At 27.8% G+C, this 26,896-nt stretch overlaps 1 protein-coding gene across 1 annotated transcript in view; it reads left to right on the forward strand.

Annotated features, from left to right (window-relative positions):
- Positions 1-8,217: 8,217 nt before the first annotated feature.
- The window catches only part of LOC117181855 (structural maintenance of chromosomes protein 1A-like), a 45,382-nt gene continuing 26,703 nt past the window's right edge, over positions 8,218-26,896 (forward strand). Inside the window, exons 1-7 of the mRNA XM_033374860.1 lie at positions 8,218-8,557; positions 8,650-8,770; positions 15,038-16,349; positions 21,423-21,634; positions 25,396-25,564; positions 25,641-25,763; positions 25,852-25,983. Of these exons, the coding sequence (XP_033230751.1) occupies positions 8,446-8,557; positions 8,650-8,770; positions 15,038-16,349; positions 21,423-21,634; positions 25,396-25,564; positions 25,641-25,763; positions 25,852-25,983 (2,181 nt within the window). The 5' untranslated portion in view covers positions 8,218-8,445. The remainder of the gene's footprint in view (positions 8,558-8,649; positions 8,771-15,037; positions 16,350-21,422; positions 21,635-25,395; positions 25,565-25,640; positions 25,764-25,851; positions 25,984-26,896) is intronic.

Consider the following 26,896-nt stretch of genomic DNA (forward strand, 5'->3'; position numbering starts at 1 on the left):
CCCTCATGACTCTTGTATCTTTGACTAACTCTCTTAGTCTTTCATCCGCAACAACAAAGTCAATTATACTGCGGCTATTTCCTGTAGACCAGGTGTACATGTGTATCATTTTATGCCTAAACCAAGTATTTGTAATAAACAGACCCCTTTCTAAGCATAGACCAACTAATTTATCCCCAAAATTACCTAATACTCTTTCTGTATCCTGATTTTGGATGCCCACCCAACCGTTCATGTCTCCTAGTAGAATTATTCTTTCCCCATGTTCGCAAATGTTTATTGTGTCATTTAAAGTGCCCCAGAAGGCGTCTTTTATTTCTCTAGGATCACTATCAACCGGCGCATAATATGCTATGATAAATAGTCTTCTGATTCCTACTTTCATTCTAGCCCACAGCAGTCTGGGAGACACGAAACCATGGTCTCCGAGATGCTGCTTTGCTCTTTCATTTAAAATCAGACCTACTCCTTGTTTATCATGTGATTCACAGTCTACTCCTTACCATATTTCAAATCCGCCTTTAAACACGCCGTTTTTTATGTCTTTGGTTTCGCATCCCTTTTTCTTTGTTTCAGACACACATAAAATGTCTAGTTTCTTCACGTCCATAGTTTCACGCAATTCTTTTACCTATAGATCATTTACTCCCCTAGCATTCCAAAAACCCAGTCTCCATTCGTCGCCTGAAACATGACCTTTAGATTTTCCGTGTGCATTCCTTTTGTCATTAAAAGTTCCAGTCCTTTCCGAGGCTATTTTGTAGTTTGTATTATTCATTGTTTAGATTATACGCCCAACTAACACCTTTATGCAATAAGTTTATTTTCTGAGTCGAAATCATGTCAAAGTTAAGTATCAAATCGTCATATGGTGGAGATTGTAGTTCTAACGTCAGTCCCACCAAAAACTTCAGTTAATAAGGGAGGGTTGGAAGAGGGGGGAGGTAGACATTTACAGTTTTTCTCGCGGGCTCCAAATTTTCCAGTAAATAAATAAAAACTGATTTTTTTAAATTGAAAAAACCATGTTTTTTCACATTCAACTCGCCGTAAGTAATCCGTTTATCAACTAATTAACAAATTTCTTTTTGAGTTTTATTCGTGACACTCTATCGGAGGCTACAGTGTCCAAAAAGGTCAAAAGTTAATTTCTAATGTTTTTTTTTAGGCTGTATGAAAAACCACGTTTTTAGACTTTCACATTAAAAAAGGGAGCGAGGAAGTTTGAGCTACGACAAACTTCAAGCGAACGAATTTTCCGCCAATGTATTGGCCAACTTTTTGGAAAATCTTAATTCGATTTGATTTTTAGTTCCATAATTGCAGCGAGTTTATTACGAGCTCGCGACGCGACACCACAGGATTTTTCAGCGCCGCCTGATGCCTGAAACATCCTCCTTGCCCATCCTTTGTTTTGTCCACTCGCTCGCACTACTAGCGGCGAGAAAACTATAGGCATCTGCCTTTGAAGCTTAACAACTCAGTCAAAAAAATGCTAGCGCAACAAAAAAACAGTCATTTAAAAGCTGAAAGTGTTCTACGTTAATAAGTTTGAAGACGTTTATGTAAAAAAATTTTTGTGCTTAGCAGACTGAAAAATGTAAAAAAAAGTAAGGATTTTTTGGTACATTTAAGAACAGTCAAGTTTAGAGCATTATTTTTTATACAAGGGGCGATGGAAAAAATTTGAAAAAATTCATGAGTATAAGGAAAACTGTTGTTAACCAGTTGCAGTTGAGAAATTTTAAAAATAATAAAAATTGTCGCTTAAAAGCACAAAAATGTACAACTATATTATCTTCAATTCTAATACAGATATTAAAGCGATTCAAACTGCAGACTGTAATTGACAGGCTCTGCATTTATTTTCAATCACCCGGAAGGATGTGTTAGTCTCCTTTTTTTGTGAAAATCGCGATATTTTTAGACATTTTTTTGTTGGAAAACAAGTGACAGAAAGCAGGGGGGGGGGGCTTTTTTTGTTTTACTGCCGACCGCTGGTGCCATTCTTCGGCCCCTAGTTCTGAATGCTTGGTTGGCACCTGGCCACGGGTCAAAGAAAGGGACCAGCGGTCAGTAGTAAAAAAAAACGGGCTCCCCCTGCTTTCTGTCACTTGTTTTCCAACAAAAAAAAATGTCTAAAAATATCGCGATTTTCACAAAAAATAAGACTAATATATCCTTACGTGCGGTTGAAAATAAATACAGAGTCTATGCATTACAATTTGCAGTTTGAATCATTTTAATATCTGTATTAGAACTGAAGATAATATAGTTGGACATTTTTGTACTTTTAAGTAACAATTTTCATTATGTTTTAAATTTCTCAACTGCAACTGATTCACAACGGTTTTCCTCATACTCATGAATTTTTTCAAATTTTTTCCATGGCCCCTTTTATAAGAAATAATGCTCTAAACTTGACTGTCCTTAAATGTACCCAAAAATTCTTACTTTTTTTTACATTTTTCAGTCTGCTAAGCACAACATTTTTTTTACATAAACGTCTTGAAGTTCATTAACGTAGAACACTTTCAGCTTTTAAATGACTGTTTTTTTGTTGCGCTATCATTTTTTTGACTGAGTTATTAAGCTTCAAAGGGAGATGCCTATAATTTTCTCGCCGATAGTCAGCGTTCCGGCTACGTCCCCTGAAAAATCCTGTGGTGTCGCGTCGCGAGCTCGTAATAAACTCGCTGTAATTATGGAACTAAAAATCAAATCGAATTGAGATTTTCCAAAAAGTTGGCCAATATATTGGCGGAAAATTCGTTCGCTTGAAGTTTATCGTAGCTAAAACTTCCTCGCTCATTTTTTTAGTGTGAGAGTCTAAAAACGTGGTTTTTCATTCGGATTAAAAAAAAAAAAACATTAGAAATTAACTTTCGACCCTTTTTGGCTACTGTAGCCTCTGATAGAATGTCAAAAATAAAACTCAGATAGAAATTTGTTAATTAGTTGATAAACGAATTACTTACGGCGAGTTGAATGTGAAAAAACATGGTTTTTCAATTTTAAAAAGTCAGTTTTTATTTATTTACTAGAAAATTTGCAGCCTGAGAGAATAACTGTAAATGGAGACTCAGGTTCATTTTTCAAGAGCTATCTAACTATATTTTTGGTTTTTTCAAATTTCGAATTTCACTTTTGATACCTGACGTCACAGCCTGGACAATACTTTTACTCGTTCTCGAGCGCCTGTCGCCTTCTTGTCCAGAACTCCTCAATTATTGTATTGTATCACTCTCCCTTTTACGGGTTTGAGGATTCCGTTCCCTTTACATCCTTTACAATTTTACTTTACCACTATGCCTTGTGCTTAACTTAACTTTTAATTGCTTCGCTTTCTAATTATTTACTAGCTCTTAAATATTATCTTATTACAAGTGCGTGATACCTTGTATTTTGGTTTTTACCGCCCTCATACTTCTCTTCTAAACTCTTCACCCACTTTTCCCCCTTGTCCACAACCGTTTAGTATCCACCTAACTCTCGCTACCACACTCTTTCCCATTCCCTTTCATAGCCACATACCCTAAACATTTTCATATTTCTTCACTCATCCAATATTTACACTCATTAATACCTTCTCCCATTCTGAATTGTACTATCCTGAACCACAATTTCTTTTTCAACTTCCATAAATATTTTAGGACCCTTTCCGTCTGGACCATTCTATATCACTTATTGCATTTTGACTCCATAATCTTTTCCTACCTCTTCTCCTCCTGTTTCTTGCTCATTTTCCCCTCTACTTTCTTCCACTCCCTCCCCTTGTCAAAAATTCTTCATTACCTTCTAACTTCCCATCTCTTTTCCTCCCACCTTATTGAATGTCCCGTGTTACCTCTCCTCTCTCTATTCAGTATTTCCTGCATGTATACTATTGCAACATTGCTACCCTTACTACTCTTATAAGTTTCTCTTTGAAACTCCAGACCCTTTTCCCTGTCTTATCACCAATTTCTCTCGCTGTTTCTTTTCTCAGAATATCACCTCCGAACAGCTCCAGATGCTCTCATCTTCTAGTCCTCTTTGAATCTTCTTTTTCCAATCCCTCACACTTAACCCATCACCTTGCTCATACTTTCCATACTTTTTTTCACCTGTACATCATTTCCGGCTTAAAAGGACTCCATGGTTCTTAATCAGCCCCTTGAACTGCTCGTTGGGGGCCCATTGTTCCGCCTGAGTCGAGTCCCGGCAGTACAGTCTTTTACATTTCTACAAGCTACACTAGCTACAGCGAACGTGGATGCGGACCATGGAGCAAGCAGTAGCAGGTGCAATTAGAAAGGGAGACATTACAAAGAGATAGAAGAGGCAGTGCAGAGCAAAGTAGTGTTAGAATATTATCAATTATAAATTCAGACTTGAAGTGCAAAACAAAGCAGTGTTCAAATTTGATCAATTTTAAATTCAGACTTGTAGCTTTTATAAGATTCAATTTTGCTGTAAATCCTGAACAAAAGTACAAAGTAACAGAAACCAAAAAAACATGGATGAGAACAATAAAAAAATCAATAAAAATATCCAAGTAAATAAATGCTCTAGTACCTCATTGAGGATAGAAGTATCTAATTGCTTCTGAAAGGCTCAAAAAAATTTCGTCGTTGCTGTTGAACATATTTCTCCAAACATACTCAACTAAATAATATTCAGTCCGGCTAATTTTAACACTGCTTTGCCCTGCACTTCAAGTCTGAATTTATAATTGATCGAATTTTAACACTACTTTGCTCTGCACTGCCTCTTCTTTTTCTTTCCAATGTCTCTTTTTCTCATTGCACCACATTCATATTCACCATGGCACTGTACCTTGAAGAAGACTGTACTTCACTCGACTCGGACGGAACAATAGGCCCTCCAACGAGCAGGTCATGGGGCTGGTTACGAATCTCCATGTTACGAACCATGGAGTCCTTTTGAGCCCATCCATACTTCACTTCATTCTTTCTCTTCCTGAAACATGTTACCTTTATCTTCGTCACATCCATTGTCAGATCTTTCTCTCTCACATACTCTTCGAATCCTTTCATTAGCAAGTTAATTTCACTTTCATTATCTGCTAGGAGCACCACGTCGTCCACGGAAGCTAAAGAGTATATTCTCTTTTTCCTGCTACTGTATCCCCGTTTCCTTTCTTCTACATTTTCTCTTCTAGATCTCTAGACTCTACAATATGCTAAATAACAACGGTCTTAGCCTTAGTTTAGCGGACACCCTATTGAGACCTCTCCCTGTCCAAAACTCCTCTCCCTTCTGTTCCCCTATTCTCATATTTGTCACCTTCCACTTCTTTTCATTGCCACCCATAAAATTTTCCCATTCATCGAGTCGAAAGCTGCCTTAAAGTCTGCGAAAAATGCGACCAGTTTTCCTTTCTTCTGTCCCTGGTTCCTGTAGACTAAATACTAGATAATTCAGAACGAAAATCTTACCCACTGTTCACAAAATTAATCAAATTATCACAATTGACATTATATTACAACTAAATTTTGTTATTTATACAAAATTTTAGTTTTTTATATCTTTGGAATTTTATTATTCTGAAATTTTATTCGGGAATGATCCAATTCGGAAATTTTCCAATTCGGGAATCTTATTTTTCGGAAATTTTATTATTCTGGAATTTTCCAATTCGCAAATTTTATTATTCGGGAATTATCATTCAGAAATTTTATTATTTTGGAATTTTATAATTAAAAAATATTATTCGGGGATTTTTAAATTCGTTAATGTATGCAAGAATTTTATAAATTGAGAATTGTATTATTCAGGAAGTTTCCAATTTATAAATTTTATTATTCTGGAATGTTCTAAGTCGGGAAATTTATTAGTCGAGAAAATTTTTTCGATTCTACAATTTTATTATTATGAAATTTTATAATTCGGGAATTTTTTTATCGTGAAATTTTATTATTCGAGAAGTTTATAATTCGGAAATTTTATTCGGTATTCCAAATCGGAATCTTATTATTCGTGAAATTTCAAATTAGGGAATTTTTCAATCAGGGAATTTTATAATTCGAGAACTTGATCATTCGGAAATTTTGTTGTAAGGGAAATGTATAATTTGGGAATTTCATAATACGGGCATTTTTTATGAGATTTTATTAATCGAGAATTTTATCATTCGGAAATTTTATTCGGGAATGCTTCATTTCTGGAAATTTATTAATCGAGAATTTTCCAATTCGGGAATTTTATAATTCGGAATTTTGTCATTCAGAAGTTTTGCAATTCGGGAATCTTATTATTCGAGAATTTTCCAAATCCAAATTTTATTATCCGGGAAATTTCCAATTCGGGCATTTTTCAATCAGGGAATTTTATAATTCGGGAATTTTCCAATTCGTGCAATTTTAAATTCGTAAAATTATCAATCGGGGTATTCCAAATCAGAATCTTATTATTCGGGAATTTTATTATTCTTGAAATTTCAAATTCAGGAATTTTGCAATCATTGAATTTTATAACTCGAGGATTTGATTATTCGGAAATTTAATAATACGAGAAATGTATAATTCGGAAATTTCAAATTCGGGAATCTTATTATTCGGTAATTTTATAATTCGGAAATTTTATCACACGGGAATTTTATAATTTCGGAAATTTGATTTTTTGGGAATTTTGTAATTCAGAAATGTTATTATTAAGGAATTTTTCAATCCGCGCATTTTAATATTCAAGAATCTTATAATTCAAAAATGTTATTATTTGGGAATTTTATTATTCAGAAATATTATTCAGGAATTTTATCATTCAGAAATATTATCATTCGGGAATTTTATCATTCGAGAAGTTTATTATTCAAGAATTTTATAAATCGGCAATTTTATTATTCGGGAAGTTTCCAATTCGGAAATTTTTTAATCAGGGCATTTTATTATTCGTGAAATTTCAAATTCGTAAATTTTATTCTTCGGGAATTTTATAATTCAGAAACATTTTTATTCCAGGATTCATAATTCAATTTATTATTCAAAAATGTTATTATTCGGGAGTTTTATAATTCAAAAATATTATTCGGGAATTTTATCATTCAAGAATTTTGTGAATCGGGAATTTTATTAGGTATTCTGGATGTTTCCAATTCGAAAATTTTATTATTCTGGAATTTTCTAATTCAGGAAATTTATTATTCGAAAAAATATTCCAATTCGGCAAGTTTTATCATTCGGAAATATATTAATTCCGGAATTTTTTATTCGGAAATTTTAATATTCTGGAATTTTATTATTCGTGAAATTTCAAATTCGGGAATTTTCCAATCGGGCAATTTTATAATTCGGGAATTTGATTATGCGCAAATTTTATTATGCGGAATTATATTATTAGGAAATTGCATAATTCGGGAATTTCGTAATACAGGATTTTTTTTATTTGCGACGTTTCTGATTAAGAAATTTTATTATTTGGGAATTTTCTAATTCTGAAAATTTATTATTCGAGAAATGTTCTAATTTGGGAATCTTATTATTCGGAAATGTTAGAGCTCGGGAATTTTCTTATGTGGAAATTGTATTATTCGGGAAATTTAAAAACCGGGAATTTTGCAATCAGGGAATTTGATTATACGGGAATTTTATTATTCAAGAGTTTTATAATTCGGGTATTTTATTATTCGGGAATTTTATTTTTCAAAATTTTGCAGTCTTCCCGGTGTATTATTAAATAAAGTAATAAGTTCCCTTGAAAAAATAAATATACCGTCTAATTTATGTATAAAATAGGGAGATTTTGCATAGTGTTTCGTAAGATACGGTAAACGCTAAATGTGAGCGTTTACCGTATCCTACGAAACGCTATGCAAATTCTCCCTACTCTAACAAACGCCGAATTCGGAAAACGTTAACGCTAAACTCGCAGAGTATGCGCAGAAACGTAATCACGTAATTGTAGCGTTTACCGTAAGCTGCGGAACGCTATGTAAAATCTCCTTAATCATTAAAATTCAATTTGTTTATTTTTTATTTGGGGAATGTTATTTTATTCATGTGATAGCTATACCATTAAACTACAATTAGCGTAACAAGAGAAAATACTTTATTTATTTATTTTAAATTAGCCCGCGCTCAACGTTACATGCGCACCACGCTTCCCGCCAACAGCGCAAGAGGGGAGAAGCCCAGTGGTGCGGGAAGCGATCACAGGTACCCATCGGCGAATTGCTGGTCTGGCCGTCAGTCCAAATCAAATGCAGGGCATAAGCAAACTCCCACCTCATCTATGGTGTAACTTTGGTAATTTTATGACCATTATCTGGTATGAGCCGGTAAAACGTAAACACAACCAAAATCCAAAGTTATCCAAAGCAGACTGTCTGATCCAAAGTGGATTTGTGGCTGTTGCCAGATTTTTGGCAGGTCTGGGTTGAGATTTTATGGCGCGAATGGTGACATTTTGTTCTGAATTTTGTGATTTCCCAGGCATCTTTTAACCATGCCTGCGGTTTTAAAGCATATCGAAGTGGACAACTTTAAATCCTACAAAGGAAAACTCGTAATCGGTCCTCTGAAGCCGTTTACGGCTGTTGTTGGTCCGAATGGATCTGGTGGGTTATCTTTCAAGTCCAGTGTTTTCATTCAAGTGAGTTCTCATTTTCAAAATATGGATGTGTTTTCTGACCTAAATGATGTTTTCTAGGAAAATCCAATTTTATGGACGCTATCAGTTTTGTTATGGGTGAAAAAACAAGCAGTTTACGAGTAAAAAGATTCAATGAACTTATTCATGGAGCGTCCATTGGAATGCCGGCTGCACGAAGGTAATTTTTTCGGATGTTTACTTTTGTTGAATTTTGTAATGTCACTCTTTATAATCTTCGAAATTAAAAATTCAAAAAATAATTTGTTTAGCAGGTAAAAAAAAGTCCCCTAATTACTACAATTTAATTATTTGTTAACAAAAAATTGAATTTTTTTAATTTCCCACAAAAATTAATAACAAATTAGTTTTAAAAAATTATAAAATTACTTTTTGATAAAAAATAAAACTTTTGCATCTTGCACCTTTCTAGCAATTATCTAAGATTAGATAGTTATAAGTAGTAATAATTTTTATAATTAATTATTTTTGCTCAATTTTCTTAAGTTTCACCTCGCTCTAATTGAAAGATTTTTATAAAATTGAATATTTAAGGAAAAACGTAACTTTCTAGCATTACTAGAATATAACATTTAAAATATTCATAAATTGTTTAAAAAATTATATTTTTTAACTTGAATTAATTATTACCTCGATCTAAGTGAATTGTGGACAAAAATTCACGAGAGTTCAGGACTTGTTTTGTTTGGTTTTGAAGCCTTCATAATTTAAAAATATTAGAACTTATTTTGGTATAAAGGCTTGTTACAAAAATTATTTAAAATTGCCACGCGTGCTAATTTAAATTTAGATACAGTTTTAAGCACAACAATTTTTGAATTGTTTTATTTTTAAATAAACTTGAATTTTATATTAAAACCATGGTGGCTGCTGGACTAGGAAACCGAGAAATTTCTCAGCCCGGGAAATGACAGTGAATTTATTCCTTGACCGGAAATGTTACGAATTTACGGAAGAAAAATTTGCCCAAGTTTGATTTCAACAGTTTTGTAAATAATTAAAGTATAAAAAACTGCACAATAATTGATTTGACAAAACGATTCTAAATCTGTTAAAAATTGTTAAATTTCCAAATTGTAACTGTTTGAATTCGAAAGTCTTAATACGGATTGAGATTAATATAATATCATTTCTTCCGATAATTTTATTTTTAAATAACAATTTTAATGATTCATCAATTAAATTTTTTCAATTAAAAGTTTTATGTCTTCCTTTATATGATTTTTTATATTAAATTTAATAATTAAATAAATTAATTAATATATTTTTTTATTAGGTTTCTTAGCCATTAAAAATTTCACTGTTTATTATTTGTAAACAAAATTTGAGTAATTTCAAGAGATATTTCGTAGTTTGAAAAGATTCAAAATTAATTAAAAACTTAAAATGTCTTCAAGTAATTGAAAAAAAGTGCGTTTAAGATTTTTGTTTAGAATTTCTAAATACATTTTTAAATTAATCGAATTTTTCTTAAAACTTTTGGAAAATCCTGCAAATTAAAAAAAATATCCTTAAAATCTTCCAGGTTCCGTTTTGATCATTTTGGAAGTCTCTTAAAATCTTTTTAAATTTCCTGTTATGATAATTTTTCAAAATGAAAAATCATTTTCAATTTTCCTAGGAATCTTAAGAAAACGTTTTTATTCTTTTTAAGCCTTTCACAATTCTTAAAAACTTTATAAATTTTTTGGTTGATATCTGCAAAAATCTGCATTTTGTTTTAAATTCGGCTGTGCGTACTTGCACCAAATTTTCGGTATGAATAGCCCAAATTTTTCAGGTTAAGAACTTCGTGTAAATGATTTGAAATCATGTCAAGTTCTAAATTTAATTTTGATATTTACAAAACTTCTAAATATCTCTTAAAATTACTCTAATTTGTTCTACAAATAATAAGTGTAATAAATAATAAGTTGTAGGAAAAATTCAATTGATTTAAAAATATATTTAAACGTTTCGAAAAAATTTCAACAATGATTTTAAATTTGGAAAAATATAAAACTACTTCTAGATATCTCAATGTTTTGAAATAAAATTTTTAAGTTTTTGTAGGATGCTTAATTGCTTAAACCATGTAAAATGAAAATAATTTAACTTCTAATTAAAAAAATTGTTAAGTTGAAAACATTTTATTTTTTTAATATGTCTAGCTTAAAATTACTTTAAAAAATATAATTTTGAAGATTTTTAAAGTTCATTGCTTGATTCTTTAATTTAGAGTATTGCAAATGTTAACGTGGATTTATATTTTTTTAATTTAATCTGAATCTTTGAACTCTATAATTTATAAAAGTTCTATATTTTGTAAATTTAATTTGTTGTTTATTACTTTAAATGGAAAAATGCTTATAATAGATTTCGATTTTTTAAATTTCATTGATACAATAATAATTTTTTTTGTCCAATAAAACATTGAATATTTCAGAAAAACCGCAACTTTCTAGAAATATTCAATGATGTTATGATTTAAAATAATAATAAATTGTTTAATTAATTATGTTTGTTAAGTTGAATTAAATATTATCCCACTCTTAAGTGAAAAGTTGTCAGAAAGTAGAAAATTTTAGAAAGTCGCAATTATCTAGCATTACTATAGGAGAAGTTAGTTATAAACAATAATATTTTGCTTCAACAATTATTTTTGATCAATTTGATTAACTTTCACCTCGCTTTAATTGAAAAATGGAGAAAACATAGAATATTTCAGGAAAACGCAACTTTCTAGCAATATTCATGAATAAAATTATTTGAAATATTCATACATTGTTTAAACAATTATGTTTGTTAAATTGAATTAAATATTGCTGAGTGAAAAGTTGACAAAAAAATCAGGGGAGTTCAGAACTTTTTTTGTAAAAAAAAGTAATTTATTTAAAAGATAGAAAAATTTTCCCAGTTTAGGAATATATAAGTTATTTTTCCGAAACCCTGGTCAGTTTTTGTTTAAATAATTTTTGTAACAATTTCATTATTTGTTACCAAAAAAATGTATAAAATCATTTTTAGAATCGCTGAACAAAAATAAAACTTTTATGCCTCTTGCACTTATTTAATAAAATAAACCGTTTGTAACCTTTTGGTCGAATGAAGATTTCTCTCCGTGAATTTTTCTCAAAAAATTTATATTTTGAAGAGGAAATCTTCTAGAGTTTTCATTTGATAATGAAAAATCGTCCAAGTCAACCATTGTCATAATTCTCCTTAAAACTGTCGCGAAATTTACACCTACCGTTAACAAATAACATTTTTTATTCTTCATAAACTCTTTTGATTTATTATTTATAAAAATTGTTATAAACATAAATATTTAATCACCGGAATTGATTTTTTTCAAATTTTTTAATATACATTTTTGAAATAGGACAAAAATTTGTACTTTTTTCATTTTCAGGTACGACGAGCCATTATTTATGCATAGTCTTTTGAACAATATATTTTTCCATGAATAAATGATGGCTTGTAGTACGAGAAAATTTCGCGAAAGTAAAAAGATTTACTAAATTTCGAAAAAACCTGTTTTCTTAATTGAAGGTCTTTGTTAATAATTTTAGTTATAAACATTAAGGAGAGTGGCATTTTAATACTTAATAAGAATGGTTAACTTTTTCAATTAAATTAATTAATAAAGACGAATTTTCGACAATTTTTTACTGACAGATTTCGTTTTTTTTTTCAACAGAACCATTTTTTAAAATAAATTGGACAAATATTTCGCTTATGTTGCCTTTATAACGAATAATAATGTTTCATTCTACAAACCATTTTATAAACAAATTCACAACTTACCGCAAAAAGTTGAGCTTACTCGCTGTAAAATAGTCAAACTCAGATATTTTTTAGGAAAATTGTTTGAAATATTAATAATTCTTGTAAATTTAAAAAGTATCACATCAAAGGGCTATCGAAAATACATTAATTTTTGAAAATCCCAGAGTAATAGTTTATTTTATAAACAAATGCACATATCAGTTATTTCCTGCTCGAAACACCTTATTCCTTTAACAAAATTTATCAAAAATTCGCCGACAATAAATAATATGTACAATTTTTTAAGACGAAATGTCAATTTTTTTATTTTTCAAATAAATTCGATAAACAAATACAGCTTTTTGATCAGTAGACATCCTCAGGGTGGCCGCTGGACCGTGAAACTGGGAAATGACCGGGAATTTTATGAAAACTGGAAATGACAGTGAATTTATTTTTTGACTGGGAATTTCACAAATTGTTAGAAAAAAATTCTGCCGAACTTTCATTGCAATCTTTTTTTAAATAATTAGTTAAATTAATTCGCATAATTACTGAAAATAAAACTAAGAACCTAAAAAATAAGTTTGGATGATCACCATTAAATGTTTCTATTGTAATTTGAAAAGTCAAAAATTTGTTTAAAAAAGAAAAAAATTATTATTTTTTTTTTTTTTTGACAAAAATAAGAAATAGGAAAGAATAATGAGAAGGAAACCAACCAAATCCCCTTCCTTCTCTTTTTTATTCCTTGCGTCTTTTTTAATTTTATTAGTATCAAAGCACAATAAAAAAACATTTGTAAAAAATAATCCCAAAAAATTAAATACTAAATATATATGAATTAAATTAGTTAAATTTTTATCTTTTTCAAATTTTCCATTTTATTTTTTTAATTCTTAAGCTTACATTTTGATTCAAAGAATTTTTTAAATGCAGTTTGAAAGACTTTAGTACTTAAGATTTAGATGCGTTTAAAATAGAAGATTTTGGATATAAAAAAAAAACATTTTTAGTTGATCAACTGTGAATATAAATTAATTATTTTCAAAGTCGAATTGTATTTTAAGATTTCAAAAGTGAATTATTTTACAAGATGATTCGGAATCAGTTCACAATTTTAGAATTTCCAGATTTTAACGTTAAAAAATAAAATGTTTTAATTGGTAAATATTTTATTAGTTAAACAAATGTAAGCGCCTCATTCGAATTTTATAAACTTTTCAATTTTTAAATAACTTTAAAATAACATATTCATAATTAAAGGCTTTTATTAAATTTCAAATATTATTTCAGTCTAAAATATTATATTTTTAAACCATTAAATTTGAAATTATTTAATGAAGAAAAAGAACAATATTACTTAATATTTAGAAATATATGACTGTTAATCAAAAACCAGTAATTATAATTTAAACATTCAATACTAAACAAGAAACTAAAGTTTGAATGTTAAAAATTTAATTGTTATATTTAAAAAAAAAATTCATTTGTAAGGAAAATTGTTGAACTTTTATGTGTACATAACAATTGAATGCCTATTTTTCTTTAAAAAAATTGACGAAGAGAAATATTGAAAAAATTAATAAGAATAATTTTTTAATATTTTATCATAATTGGCGAGATATTTAGAAGTTTTAAAGAAATTAAAAATAATTTACGATTTGAAAGTATTTCAAATAATTTAAACGAAATGTCTACGTTTACTGACAAAATCGGATTATTCGTAGCAAAATTACGGTGAAAATGGTCCACGACCTAATTTAAAACCAAATATAGATTTTGGTAGATTTCAAACATAAAATTTAGAAATTTTTGTAAATTTTGAAAGGCTTCAGAATAATAAAAAAAATTTACTAGACCAGTTGAAAGTGATTTTTTATTTTGAAAATCTTATTTTAAGAGAATATTTTTAAAAATTTAGAAAGATTAAAATGAAAGAGGAAGATTTTAAGGAAATTTGTTTAGTTTTTCAGAATTAAACAAAAATGTTAAGTATTTTTTTTTTAATCTGAGATTTGAAAAAACAAAGCAACATGTGTATTTTTCAAGGTTTTGAAATAAAATGTTAAAGATTTTAAAACTATTAAAAATAAAAGTAATTTAACTTTTAATTTAAGAAGTGTTCAGTTTATAAAAAATTTAATCGTTCAATTTTTAATATGTCTAGCTTAAAATTGCTCAAAATAATACAATTTTTTAAATCATTAAATTCATTGATTGATTCTTCAGTCTAGAGCATTAAAAATATTAACGTGGAATTATATTTTTGGAACTGAATCTGAATATTTGAATTGTACAATTTATAAAAGTTAAACAAATGTTATTTGGCAGTTTAAATGCATTTAATTTTAAATAAAATTAGAAAGTTTTAAAAGTTGAAAATTAAATTTGAATGCTTTAATTTGCAGCTTAGTTTTTATGACTGCAAATGGAAATTTTTGTAGCTTCATAGTTCGATTTGTTAAATTTAATTGAGCGTAAAAAATATTTGCGTACCGTGAAATGACCAGGAATTTTTATCTTTGATTAAAATGGTCATTCTGCACCCTGAATTACAATATTTTATAATCATTTTGTGCCAAAAACGTATTTGGAAATTTATTAGAACAATTAAAATTTATTTGCAAAAAAGGATATAAATTTCAGTAGACTGATATTTAAAATTTTCTTTTCTTAGTGCGTCAGTGACTGCAGTATTTTTACTAGAAGATGGTAAAGAAAAGAGTTTTATGCGGTCAGTACAAGGTTCTTCCTCCGAAAATCGCATAAACGGAAGAGTTGTAACCAGTCAAGCCTATTTAAATGAATTAGAACATCTCGGTATAAACGTAAAGGCTAAAAACTTTCTCGTATTCCAAGGCGCTGTAGAATCGATTGCCATGAAAAATCCTAAAGAGAGAACAGCTTTATTTGAAGAGATCAGTAATTCCGGGGCACTGAAAGCCGAATACGAAAGACTAAGAATCGAAATGTTGCGAGCCGAAGAAGAAACTCAGTTTTCCTACCAAAAGAAGAAAGGAATCGCCGCCGAGCGGAAGGAAGCGAAACTCGAAAAAGAAGAAGCCGAGAAGTATCAGCGATTGAAGGAAGAGTATGGCGAAAAACAATTAGAGCTCCAACTCTTCCGTTTATTCCACAATGAAAAAGAAATTGAAGACCTGGAGGACCTGCTGAAGAAGAAACAACACGAGGTGGAAAAGATTGAGAAGAAGAAAGAAAAGTCTGAGGAGTTTGTGAAAGAGAAGAAGAAAGATGTGGGCAAGCTGGGACGTGAACTCGCAAAAATTGAACAAGACATCAGGGAAATGGAAGCAGAGATCACGAAGAAGAGGCCAACTTTTATTAAAGCAAAAGAACGCGTTGCCCATATGCAGAAAAAAGTTGAATCTGCTCGTAAATCTTTGACTCAAGCCAGAACTGCTGATGAAGCTCATAAGAAGGACATCAGTGAGTTGCAGGAGGAACTTCGCAAGGTGGAAGAAGCTAGGGCTGAATACGAGGCAAGCATTGCTGGTCAGTCTCTGCTGCAAGGAAGAGACGTTCAGCTTGAAGATGAACAAGTTAACGAGTATAATCGGTTGAAAGAAGAAGCTGGAAAACAATCAGCCAGGTATCTTCAAATGCTCGATTCCATCAATCGAGAACAGAAATCGGACCAGGACAGACTCGACAATGAAGGCAGGAAGAAAACGGAGATAGAGAATAAAATCAAGCAAAAAAGTCTATTGAGAGATGAAGCGATGAAGCGCGTTGAGAAATTGGAAGAACACATTAAAGCTTCAGAAGCTGCTTTGGAGGAACAGAAGAAAATGAGAGGAGATTTGCAATGCGATGTTGGATCTTCAAAAGATAAGATTCAAAATTTGCAACGAGAACTTGAGAACATTTCTGAACAGCTTGGAGACGCGAAGGTTGATAAGCATGAGGTTTCGAGGACCAAGAAGAAAACGGAAATTGTGGAGAATTTCAAGAAACTATTTCCTGGAGTTGTAAGTAGTTGTTTTTTATTCTAGTAGCTTGTTTTATTTTTTTTTCTTCTTAATTTATTTAGAGTGACAAAAGTACATTTTTTGGTTCAAAATACGATTCTGGCTGAACCTGTGAACCGATTTGGATGTTTTAAACAAAAATATTTATTCCTTGCTTTTGGAATGCTTGAATGAAACTTTATTTCGTCGTTTTTCCACACATTTTTATTTTATTTTTTTATTTTCAATGTATATCACGAATAAAACAAAAAGTTCGCGTCCTATAAAAAATTGATTCTTAACGAAATTGTAGATCTTTTTTGGGATAACAATTTTTGTTAATTCATCTTTTTTCTTATCCTACATAGTTTGAACACAAAATGGAATTTTTGATTTTTCATTATTTTTGGTGGAATCAAAATTTGAATTTCCGATTTTTCAAGAAAATCCAAACATTTTTTATGATAATCTTGTAGGGCTTTCAAAAAGCAGTGTTTTTCTTTTTGCGACTTTTTTTCATACCATGCATTTTTTGGCTTAAAATTTTGATTTTCGGTTGATTTAAAAAATTTTGAAATTGCTCTAACTCGGAGAATTTTCTTTTTATAGAAAAAAGTCATACGGATAAATTGTTTTTCCTTTTTAATACTATAAATATCCGTACATAGAATTTTTAAATTCGGAAGAAAAGTGGACACAAAAATTTTCAAAATGCGCTCACTTTTTGAATTTTTATCAAAAATGGCTGGTTAACGAACTCGTCCTTTTTTTTAGAGCCTAAAAAAAGTGTGCCAAAGATGAATTTGATCCGTTCCTTTTTCGAGATTTATCGTGTTTACGGACAGACAAACAGACGCCATCGTAAAAACTTGATTTTCGGGTTCAGGGGGTCTCGAAACATTGAGATCCGTTGAAAAACTGGTGTCAAATTTCGGACAGTTCTAATACTTCCTCAATCATAAATGATGAGACTGTAAAAAGCTGATAAAATTTCAAAGTAAGTTGTCGAGCCTAATTTTGAATTTAGTTTTTCAATTTTTTGATAAATACATATGGCGAAAAAAATGGCAATTTTTTCTATTTGACATTTCCGGTACTCGTCAATAATAGGAAAATTGTTGTAATCACCGACGTTTCATAGATTTACATTATAAAAAGATATTCCATCATGATACAATAAGCAACAAAAAATTTTATAAACAAATTATTTGTTAAAAATGTGTTTTCTATAATTTTCAATAATTTAACATTTTTTAAAGTTATTTTGCAAGAAACTTGAATGTAAACAATATTTTAATGAAAAAAATTTCTCTTAAGTCTATTATTTTTAATATTATAAAACAAATTTAATCCACAAATGCATTATTCAGGCATTTGTCGTCAGAAAAATTTGTTTTTTTCGATTTCAATTTTTTAAAGTTAGGAACGTCATGATAAATTCAGAACATTCGTAATTTGTTGATGAATTTTATGATTTTATCAAACAAATTTAATAAACAAATGTATTATTCGAGCACTTATCAACGGAAAAATGTGTTTTTTTCTTCAATGCCAGTCCTTTTAATTGGGAACTTCATGATAATTTTAGCAAATCCATCACTATTTGATAATTTTTTTTTTTTTTTTAAATAAATTTAATAAACAGATGCATTATTCGCGCATCTGTTAACGAAAAATTCGTTTTTTTTTTTCGATGTCAGTCCTTTTAATTGAGAACTTCATGTTAATTTCGGCAATATTCAAAATTAAGGCATCAAGTTTATGGTTTTTTAAACAAATTTAATAAACAAATGCATTATGTGGGCATTTGTCGACGGAAAAAGTAGTTTTTTTATGGCAGTCCTTCAAATTGGGAATTTTACGATTATTTCAATAACATTTATAATTAGTTGATTAATTTTATGTTTTTGTTAAACAAATTTAATTAAAAAATGCATTATACGGGCATTTGTCGACATAGAAACTCGTTTTTTTTTCAAAGTCAGTCCTTTTAATTTCAGAAAAAAATGTTACAGAATTTATTTATAACAATTATTAAATATATTGTTTAATCATTACTTGTATTCAAACCCTCTTGTGTTGGCCAACTGTAAGTACTGAATGAAAAAAAGAACTTTTTTTCTGAAATTAAAAGGACTGTCTTCGAAAAAAAGAAAACGAATTTTTATGTCGACAATGCTCGAATAATGCATGTTTTAATTAAATTTGTTTTGAAAAAACATAAAATTAATCATCTAATTATGAATGTTACTGAAATTATCGTAATGTTCCCAATTAAAAGGACTGACATTGAAAAAACAAGTTTTTCCGTCGACAAATGACCAACTGAAGCATTTGTTTATTAAATTTGTTTTAAAAATCATAAAATTTATAACAAATTATGAATTTTTCTGAAATTATCATGAAGTTCCTAATTTAAAAAAAATTTTCATCGAAAAAAATGAATTTTTCTAACGAAAAATGCCTGAATAATGCATTTGTTTAATAAATTTGTTTATAATATTAACAAGAATAGCCTTAAGAGAAATTTCTTTCATTAAAATATTGTTTCTATTCAAATTTCTCGCAATATAACTTAAAAAACGTTAAATTATTGTAAATTATAGAAAACACATGTTCAACAAATAATTAGTTTATAAAAATGTTTTTTGTTTATTATATAATGATGGAATATCTTTATATAATTTAAATCCATGAAACTTTGGCGATTAAAACAATTTTCCTGTTATTGAAGAGCACCGGAAATTTCAAATAGAAAAAATTGCCATTTTTGTTTTATTTATTTATAAAAAAATAGAAAAATTAAATTAAAAATCAGACTCGACAACTTTCTTTGAAATTTTATCAGATTTTTAAAAAAACATCCAAATTGGTCCACACGTTCAGCCGGAATCGTATTTTGAACCAAAAAATGTACTTATTCCCCACTGTGCGCTGGACCGTGAAACTGGGAATTTTAATTGTTAACATTTTAAATTATGAAACTATTCAGTTTACAATACGTACGTCTAAAATCTTTACCGAATTTATTTTTAAAAATTAAACTGTTAAAATAAACACGTATGGGCGTCCAAATGAAATTTTATAAACTATTTAAAAGTTTTAACTAATTTCAAATTAATAGAATCGTAATTAAATACTTTTATCAATTTGAAAATCCTATTCAGATGTTGTTTCAGTTTAAAATATTCAATTTTTAACCCTTTCAATTAAAAAAATGTTAATTGAGGAACTGTTGAAATTTCCTGAGAGCTAAATTTAAAGTTTAAACGTTAAACTATTAATTGTTCTATTTACAACATTAGTACTTCGAAAGAGGAGCTGTTGAATTTTGATGGATAAATAACAATCGAACCATTATTAAGCTTAAAAAAATTGACAGAGTTTAAGGGATATTTAGAAGATTTGAAACGTTTCAAGTTTTTTTCGTAATGTAGATTTTTGAAGATGTTGAACAAAAAATTTAGAAGCTTTTTACGCATTTAAAAAGATTTCGAAAGAATAAAATTTTTTGTTAAGATTCCTAGGAAAATTGCAAATTGTTTTTTATTCTGAAAAATTAATTTCAAGGGAATTTTTGAAAAAATATCAAAATATTTCGACAATCGCCAAAATCGAATCTCCCAGATTTTAGGGCAATTTAATTTTGTAAGAATTTTTAAAGATATTTGGAAGTTTCGTTGAAAATTTGAAAATAATTTCAGCTCTAAAAAGATTCCAAGAAATTGAAAACCCACTTTCGACTTCATAAATAAATAGTTTGAAATGAAATTTTGAAGTTTTTTTTAAGGATTTTAAGTTTTTAAGAAACTGCAACAATTTTCTGAAGATAATAGGGTAATTTAAAAAGATTTTTGAACAAATTTGATTTGTAAATAACAATCGGACAATTGTTAATTTCCAAAAAATGAGTAAGTTTAAAAGATATTTAGAATTTTTGCAAGGATTCAAACTTAATTTAAAACAATAAGATATTTCAAAAAATTAAAAACAAAATATAGATTTTGGAAGATTTTGAATTAAAACTTGAAAACCTTTCAAGGATTTTAACAATATTTTAATATAATAAAAAATGTCTCTTAACATTCCAGGGAAATTTATAAATAATGATTCTACTTTTCCATGTATTTATTTTACATGCAAACTTCACATGATTTCGAAGAATTAATTAGTTTAAGAGACATTTAAAAGTTTTGAAAATATTGAAGGTATTATAATTTAAAACTTGAAAAGATTGCAAAATTTTTAACAAAAACTGTAGGTTTTTGAAGATATTGAACAAAAAGTTTAAAAGTTTTTTGAACAGTTTGAAAGGTAAAAAAAATATTTGGTTAAAATTCTTAGGAAAATTGAAAATGATGCTTTCTTCTGAACAATTATTTTCAAGAAAATAATATTTGAAGCTTTTTAAAGATTTTGAAAGATTTCAAGATAAAACCAAACTTTTCTTAAAATACCTCAGGAAATTTAAAAAGATTTGAAAATTTTTGATGTTTAAAGGGCAATTGCGCAATTATTATTGTTTTAGGACTTAAAATTAAAATAATTTAACATTTAATATAAAAAGTGTTGATTCATTATTCAATTAAGAGAGCATTGCAAATTTTAGCGTAGACTTATAATTTTTTAAGTCTTTAAACTATTCAATTCATAAAAGTAATGTTTTGCAGTTTAATGGCATTCAATTTTAAATTGTTCAATTGGAAAGTGTTTAAAGTTTTCATTTTATATTTGTAAATTATTAAGCGTTTTAATTTAAATATTTTAAATATTTAGTTTTTAAAGTATAAAATTCAGAAGAGGTTTAATTCGGATGTTTTAATTTGCAGTTTATTTTTTAAGACTGAAAATTAAAAAGTTGCTACCCTCCAGAGTTTGAATTTTTTACTTTAAATAAGCGTGAAAAATTTCTGCGAACCGGCAAATTTTTTCCTAGATTAAAACTGCCACCCTGATATTAAGAATTTGGTAATGTTTATTAATATTCTATATTTTTATGTTAAACAATAATAATTTATATATAATATAATAATATAATATATAAAAATAATATTATATTTTATTTTTTTAAATATTTCTTGTATTTGTTTTCAGTATGATCGAATGTATAATATGTGCGAGCCGATACATAAACGATACAATGTCGCTGTTACAAAAGTTCTTGGGAAATATATGGAAGCCATCGTTGTTGATACAGAAAAGACAGCTAGGCAATGCATTCAGCATTTGAAGGAGCAGTTTCTCGAGCCAGAAACCTTTTTGCCTTTGGATTATATACAAGCCAAGCCTCTGAAAGAACGTCTGCGGTTAGTTTACTTTCAATATTTCATATAAAAAATAGTTGCATTGAATCTAAAGACACGAATTAAAAAAAAAGTTGAATTCTTAACTTAAAACAGATCAATTTTTTTTAACAAACAGTTACATGCTTAATAAAAAAGGTGAGCTTTCTACTAAACAGTTGAAATTTTAAACAATTTCAACAAAATACAAAAGTTTTTATCGAAATGGTGGAATTTTCAAACAAGAAATTAAATTTTCTGCAAGAAAAGACGAATTTTTGGGCAAAACATAAAGATTTTAACCAAATAGTTAAATTTTAAACCAAAAAGAATAATTTTTTGTCAGAAAATACGAATTTTCAACAAAATACATATATTTTCAAAAAATACATACAGTTTGAACGAAATAGCTGCTAGAAAAGACGAATTTTTGACAAACTACATACATTTTTATTCAAATATTTAAATTTTCATCAAAAAGATTAATCTTCTGCCAAAAAATACGAATTTTCAACAAAATACTACTATTTTTCTGAAAATCCGATTTTTTTGGTTAATAATTAGATTTTTTACGAACAATTCAACTATTCTATTTTTGGTTGAAATTTTATGTGTTTTGGATGAAAATTCAACTATTTGGTTGAAAATTGATATTATTTATTTAGAAATTAAACGATTTTTTTAAATTCATGTAATTTGTGGAAAAGTCTTATTTTTTTAGAAAATGAATCTTATTGGTTTAAAATTCATCTTTTTGATAGGTATAAAATTCAAATATTCCAGTTAAAAATTCAATATTTTAGTTGAAAGTTTATGAGTTTGGTTCAAAGTCAATTTTTTCAACTGAAAATGTAAAATTTCTACGTTGAGTTGAAAATTGACCTTTTTTATTTCAAACTTTAACCATTGGAATTTAAATTTGTATTTTTTAATTGAAAATGCATTTATTTTGTTGAAAATTTACGTACTTTAAAAAAAAAAACTATTTTTTGTGGAATATCAATTTTTTTAATAGTATATTAATTTTTCTTTGAAAGTTATTCTCATTGTTTAAAAATACTTCTTTTCGGTTGAAAATTTATCTCTTATGTTAAATATAAATTCACTTGTGTGAGTAAAAACAGGGTGGCCGCTGGTCCGGGTAAGCTGAAAAACCGGGATATGACAGTGAATTTATTTTTTGACCAGGAATTTTACAACATTTTTAGAATAAAAATGTTATCCAACTTTGATGTCAACCGTTTTTAAATATTTTTTCAAATTGTGATTTGAAGTTGAAACTTTTTGATTAAAAACAGTTTTATTTTATCAACTGTAAATATAAATACATAAATTATTTTTAAAATGGAAATGTACTCTAAATATAGAAATCTGAACAATAATTAATTTGACCAAGCAATTCTAGATCCGCTCAAAATGTGAGAATTTCCAGATTGTAACTGCTTCAATCCGAATCTCGTATTAAGAATTTAAATTAATATATAATTTATTCCGATAATTTTATTTTTAAATAAAAATTTTCATGATTTATCAATAATATATTTTTAATTCAGAGTTTCAGGTCTTCCTTTATATTATTTTTTATAATAAATTTAATAAATAAATTTATCAACATATTATTTCTATTAATTTTTTTAGCCATTAAAAATGTAAACTTGCGTTTTACTATTTTCAAATAAAAAATAAGTCCATAATAATATAGTCATATTGAAAGGTTTTTATTAAATTAAAAATATTGTGAGTCTAAATTATTTAAGTTTCATCCCATTTAATTTGAAATTTCTCACTGTAGAAAAAGAATAAGTATTTAATATTTAGTAATATTTCACAAATATTTAAAAGAAACCAGTTTGAAACTGAATTGATTTACATAGAAAGCTTTGAATCTTTAGATTTCAAGTATTTAAACGAAGTGTGTTAACATTTTTTTCAGAACTTCTAAATATATTTTAAAATTAATCGAAATTTTCCTACAATTTTTGAAAATCCTGCACATTTTTTTAAAATCCTTAAAATCTTCCATGTTCTTTGATAATTTTTGAAATCTCTTAAAATCTTGTTAAACCTTCTGTTACAATAATTTTGCAAAGTGAAAAATCATTTTCAATTTTCCTAAGAATCTTAAGAAATTTTTTTATTCTTTTGAAGTCTCAAAATTCGTTTGAAAAATTCTAAATTTTTTGTTTGAAATCTGCAAAAATCGACATTTTATTTTAAATTCGGCTGTATTTAAAATCATTTGAAATTCCAAATTTAATTCGAATCTTTTTAAAGCTTCGAAATATCTCTTAAAATCACTCTGATATTCTAGATTTCTCAAGATTTTGAAATAAAATGTTACAGCTTTTAAAGAAAAAAAGTTTGGAATTCAAGTGGTCCACTTTGAATGCTTTAATTTGTTTGGAATTAAAGTTTGGAATAAATGCTTTAATTTTTATGGAAAAATGTTTAGAATATAGATTGATTTTTTAAATTTCATTGGCCGTAAAAAATGTTTGCGAATCGGAATAAACCGGGAAATGATTGGGAATTTTTTTCTTCGATTAAAACGGTCATCCTGAAGAACCTTTTTTTTTGTAGATCTTGGGTCTTCATTAAATTTAAAGAATAAAAACGAAATTACTGAGACGTTCGTTTATTAATATTCTGACGTTTCGGCCATCATTGCGTGCCTTTTTCAGAGAATAAATAATATATAAATAACGATCGTTTCTTACATGTAATTACAAAAAAATTTGTTTAAACATTTTTGTTGTTGTAATTACATGTAAGAAACGATCGTCATTTATATACTATTTTTTTAGGTTTTTGGAAAAAGGCACAAAATAATAACCGAAACGTCAGAATATTAATAAACGAACATTTCAATAATTTCGTTTTTATTCTTTTAATTTAATAAAGACTGTAAGAACTACAAAAAATTATTACTCTTATTTACATTCACGGTTGAAAAAAGGATTGAATTGATTCTTATCAAATCTATTTATTAATTAATTAACTTGATTGAAAAATTAACTTTTTTGTTGAAATTTAATTGTTTTATGGAAGATCCATAATTTTAATTTTAAATTTTTGTTTGAAATATGGTTTTTTATATTCCAAAATTGTTTCTTGGTTGAACATTGATTTTCTAAACTTATAACTTAATTCTTTAAGATTTATTTTTAAATTTGTAATTTTCAGTATGATATTTTTTTAAATTAAACAATTTCAGATGATGATTTATTGTTTTAGTTGAAAACCCTATTTTTTTTAATTCAACTATTCCAGTTGAGAATTCATCACTTTAGTTGGAAATTCACCAGTTAAAATGAAAATTTTTTTTTTTACTAAGAACGTAACTATTCCATTTTCTGTTGAATTTTGTTTTTCAAGTTCAAAATTCAACTATTTCGTTGAAATTGATGTATTTTTTGGAAAAAATTATTCTTTTTGTTTGAAAATTAGTCTAATTGCATAAAAATTCATCTTTTTCGTTAAAAATTAAAGTATTTCAGTTAAATATTCATAATGTTAGTTTAAAATTCATCTGTTTGATTTAAAATTTCACTATTCCAGTTGAAGATTGATCATTTTATGTGAAAATTCATTTATTTTTACATTTGTTGCTGTGTTGTGTTAAAGGGAGTTTTTTAGAATGGACGAGTCGCGTCCCTGAAAAACAATATCGAATAAAAAATGTTCATTGCCTAACGTATTTGATAACATAATTTAAGGAGATTTAATAAAAAATAAATGGGAAAATGTATGAAAAGGTTTTTATTTTTTTATTATTTTCCTTGCAGAAATATCCAGGAGCCAAAGAATGTGAAATTGCTTTACGACGTGCTTCGTTTCTCACCAAAAGATATCGACAGGGCTGTTCTTTTTGCGACGAACAACGCTCTCGTTTGTGAAACACCAGAAGATGCCAACAAAGTCGCCTACGAAATGGAAAAAAAAGCGAGATATGATGTAAGTTACAAAAAATGTTATCTATTTTTTTTGTTTCTTTTTTTAAAAAAAAAAAAAATATTATTTATTTTTTCAGTGTGTCGCCCTCGATGGAACGTTTTATCAGAAGGCTGGAATTATTTCCGGTGGTAGTTTGGATTTGGCCAAGAAGGCCAAAAGGTGGGACGAAAAACAAATGTCGCAACTGAAATCTCAAAAGGTAACTATTTTTGTCAAAAACGGACTGATGTATTTTCTTTAATGAGTAACTCGAAAAGCTTTAGTGATATTATAACATTTTTCTTTAGGAAAAATTAACAGAGGAATTGCGAGAGATGTTGAAAAAATCTCGGAAGGAATCCGAATTGAGCACAATTGAGTCCCAAATCCGAGGATTGGAGACACGTTTAAAATACAATAAAAGCGACTTGCTCAGCACCGTAAGTATCTTTTTTTTTACTTTTAAATAAAATTTAAATAATATTTAAATAATACTGTTATGCGATAAAAATGGAAAAGTTGGAATTATTTAATTACATTTTTTTTCGAAAGTATTTCAGTACATAAAACCTTTTTTTATATGTATATTTATTACAATAAGTAAAAAAAAAGAATAAAAAGTGACATGAAGAAGCAGGCTCTAAATTAGAATTTCAATTTAAGGAATCTAATAACAAATATTTAATTCAAGCAGTTAAAAATATTTTGTATGTCGAAATAATAATTACATCTGCTTTTAAAACCTTTATATTGGTAAATTGAGATTTACTTTTGTTTTTATTTACAATATAATTCATAAAACAAGTATCTTTAAGGTTCTTTAAAATTATGTTTAAATTAAATAAATATCGGAATATCGATTTTTTTGTCCTATGAAAATCACTCAATGCAAATAAATTTTGTGATAGCGGATGCCAGGCAATTTTATTAGTCAGCGAAAGTTAGAGAATAACTATCAAGTTTAATCAATTAAAAATTTTTAATATTAATTTGAAACTTGTTTATTACATTTACAAAATATTCGATGTTAAAAAGATTACAAGATTAAGATTTTTCAGTTTCTTCTTCGTCTCGATTATATTTTTATTTGCAAATTTTATTATTTTTTTGAAGATTCAACAATTTCATTAAAATTAATGAAAATTCGACTATTTTTTGTTTGAAAAATGTGTCTTTACAAATTTATCTATTTTAGTAGAAATCACATCTTTTTCACCTAACAATACAAAAAATTAGTTTTTTGGCTTGAATGTTCAACAATTTGTGTGAAATTTTTTTCTTTTCTAGCTAAACAATCTTTATTTGATAAAAATTGCATTTCTTGATACTAAAATTCATCTCTTTATTTTAAAC

The sequence above is a fragment of the Belonocnema kinseyi genome, chromosome 10, assembly GCF_010883055.1.
Source record: "Belonocnema kinseyi isolate 2016_QV_RU_SX_M_011 chromosome 10, B_treatae_v1, whole genome shotgun sequence".
NCBI classification, from domain to species: Eukaryota; Metazoa; Arthropoda; class Insecta; order Hymenoptera; family Cynipidae; genus Belonocnema; species Belonocnema kinseyi.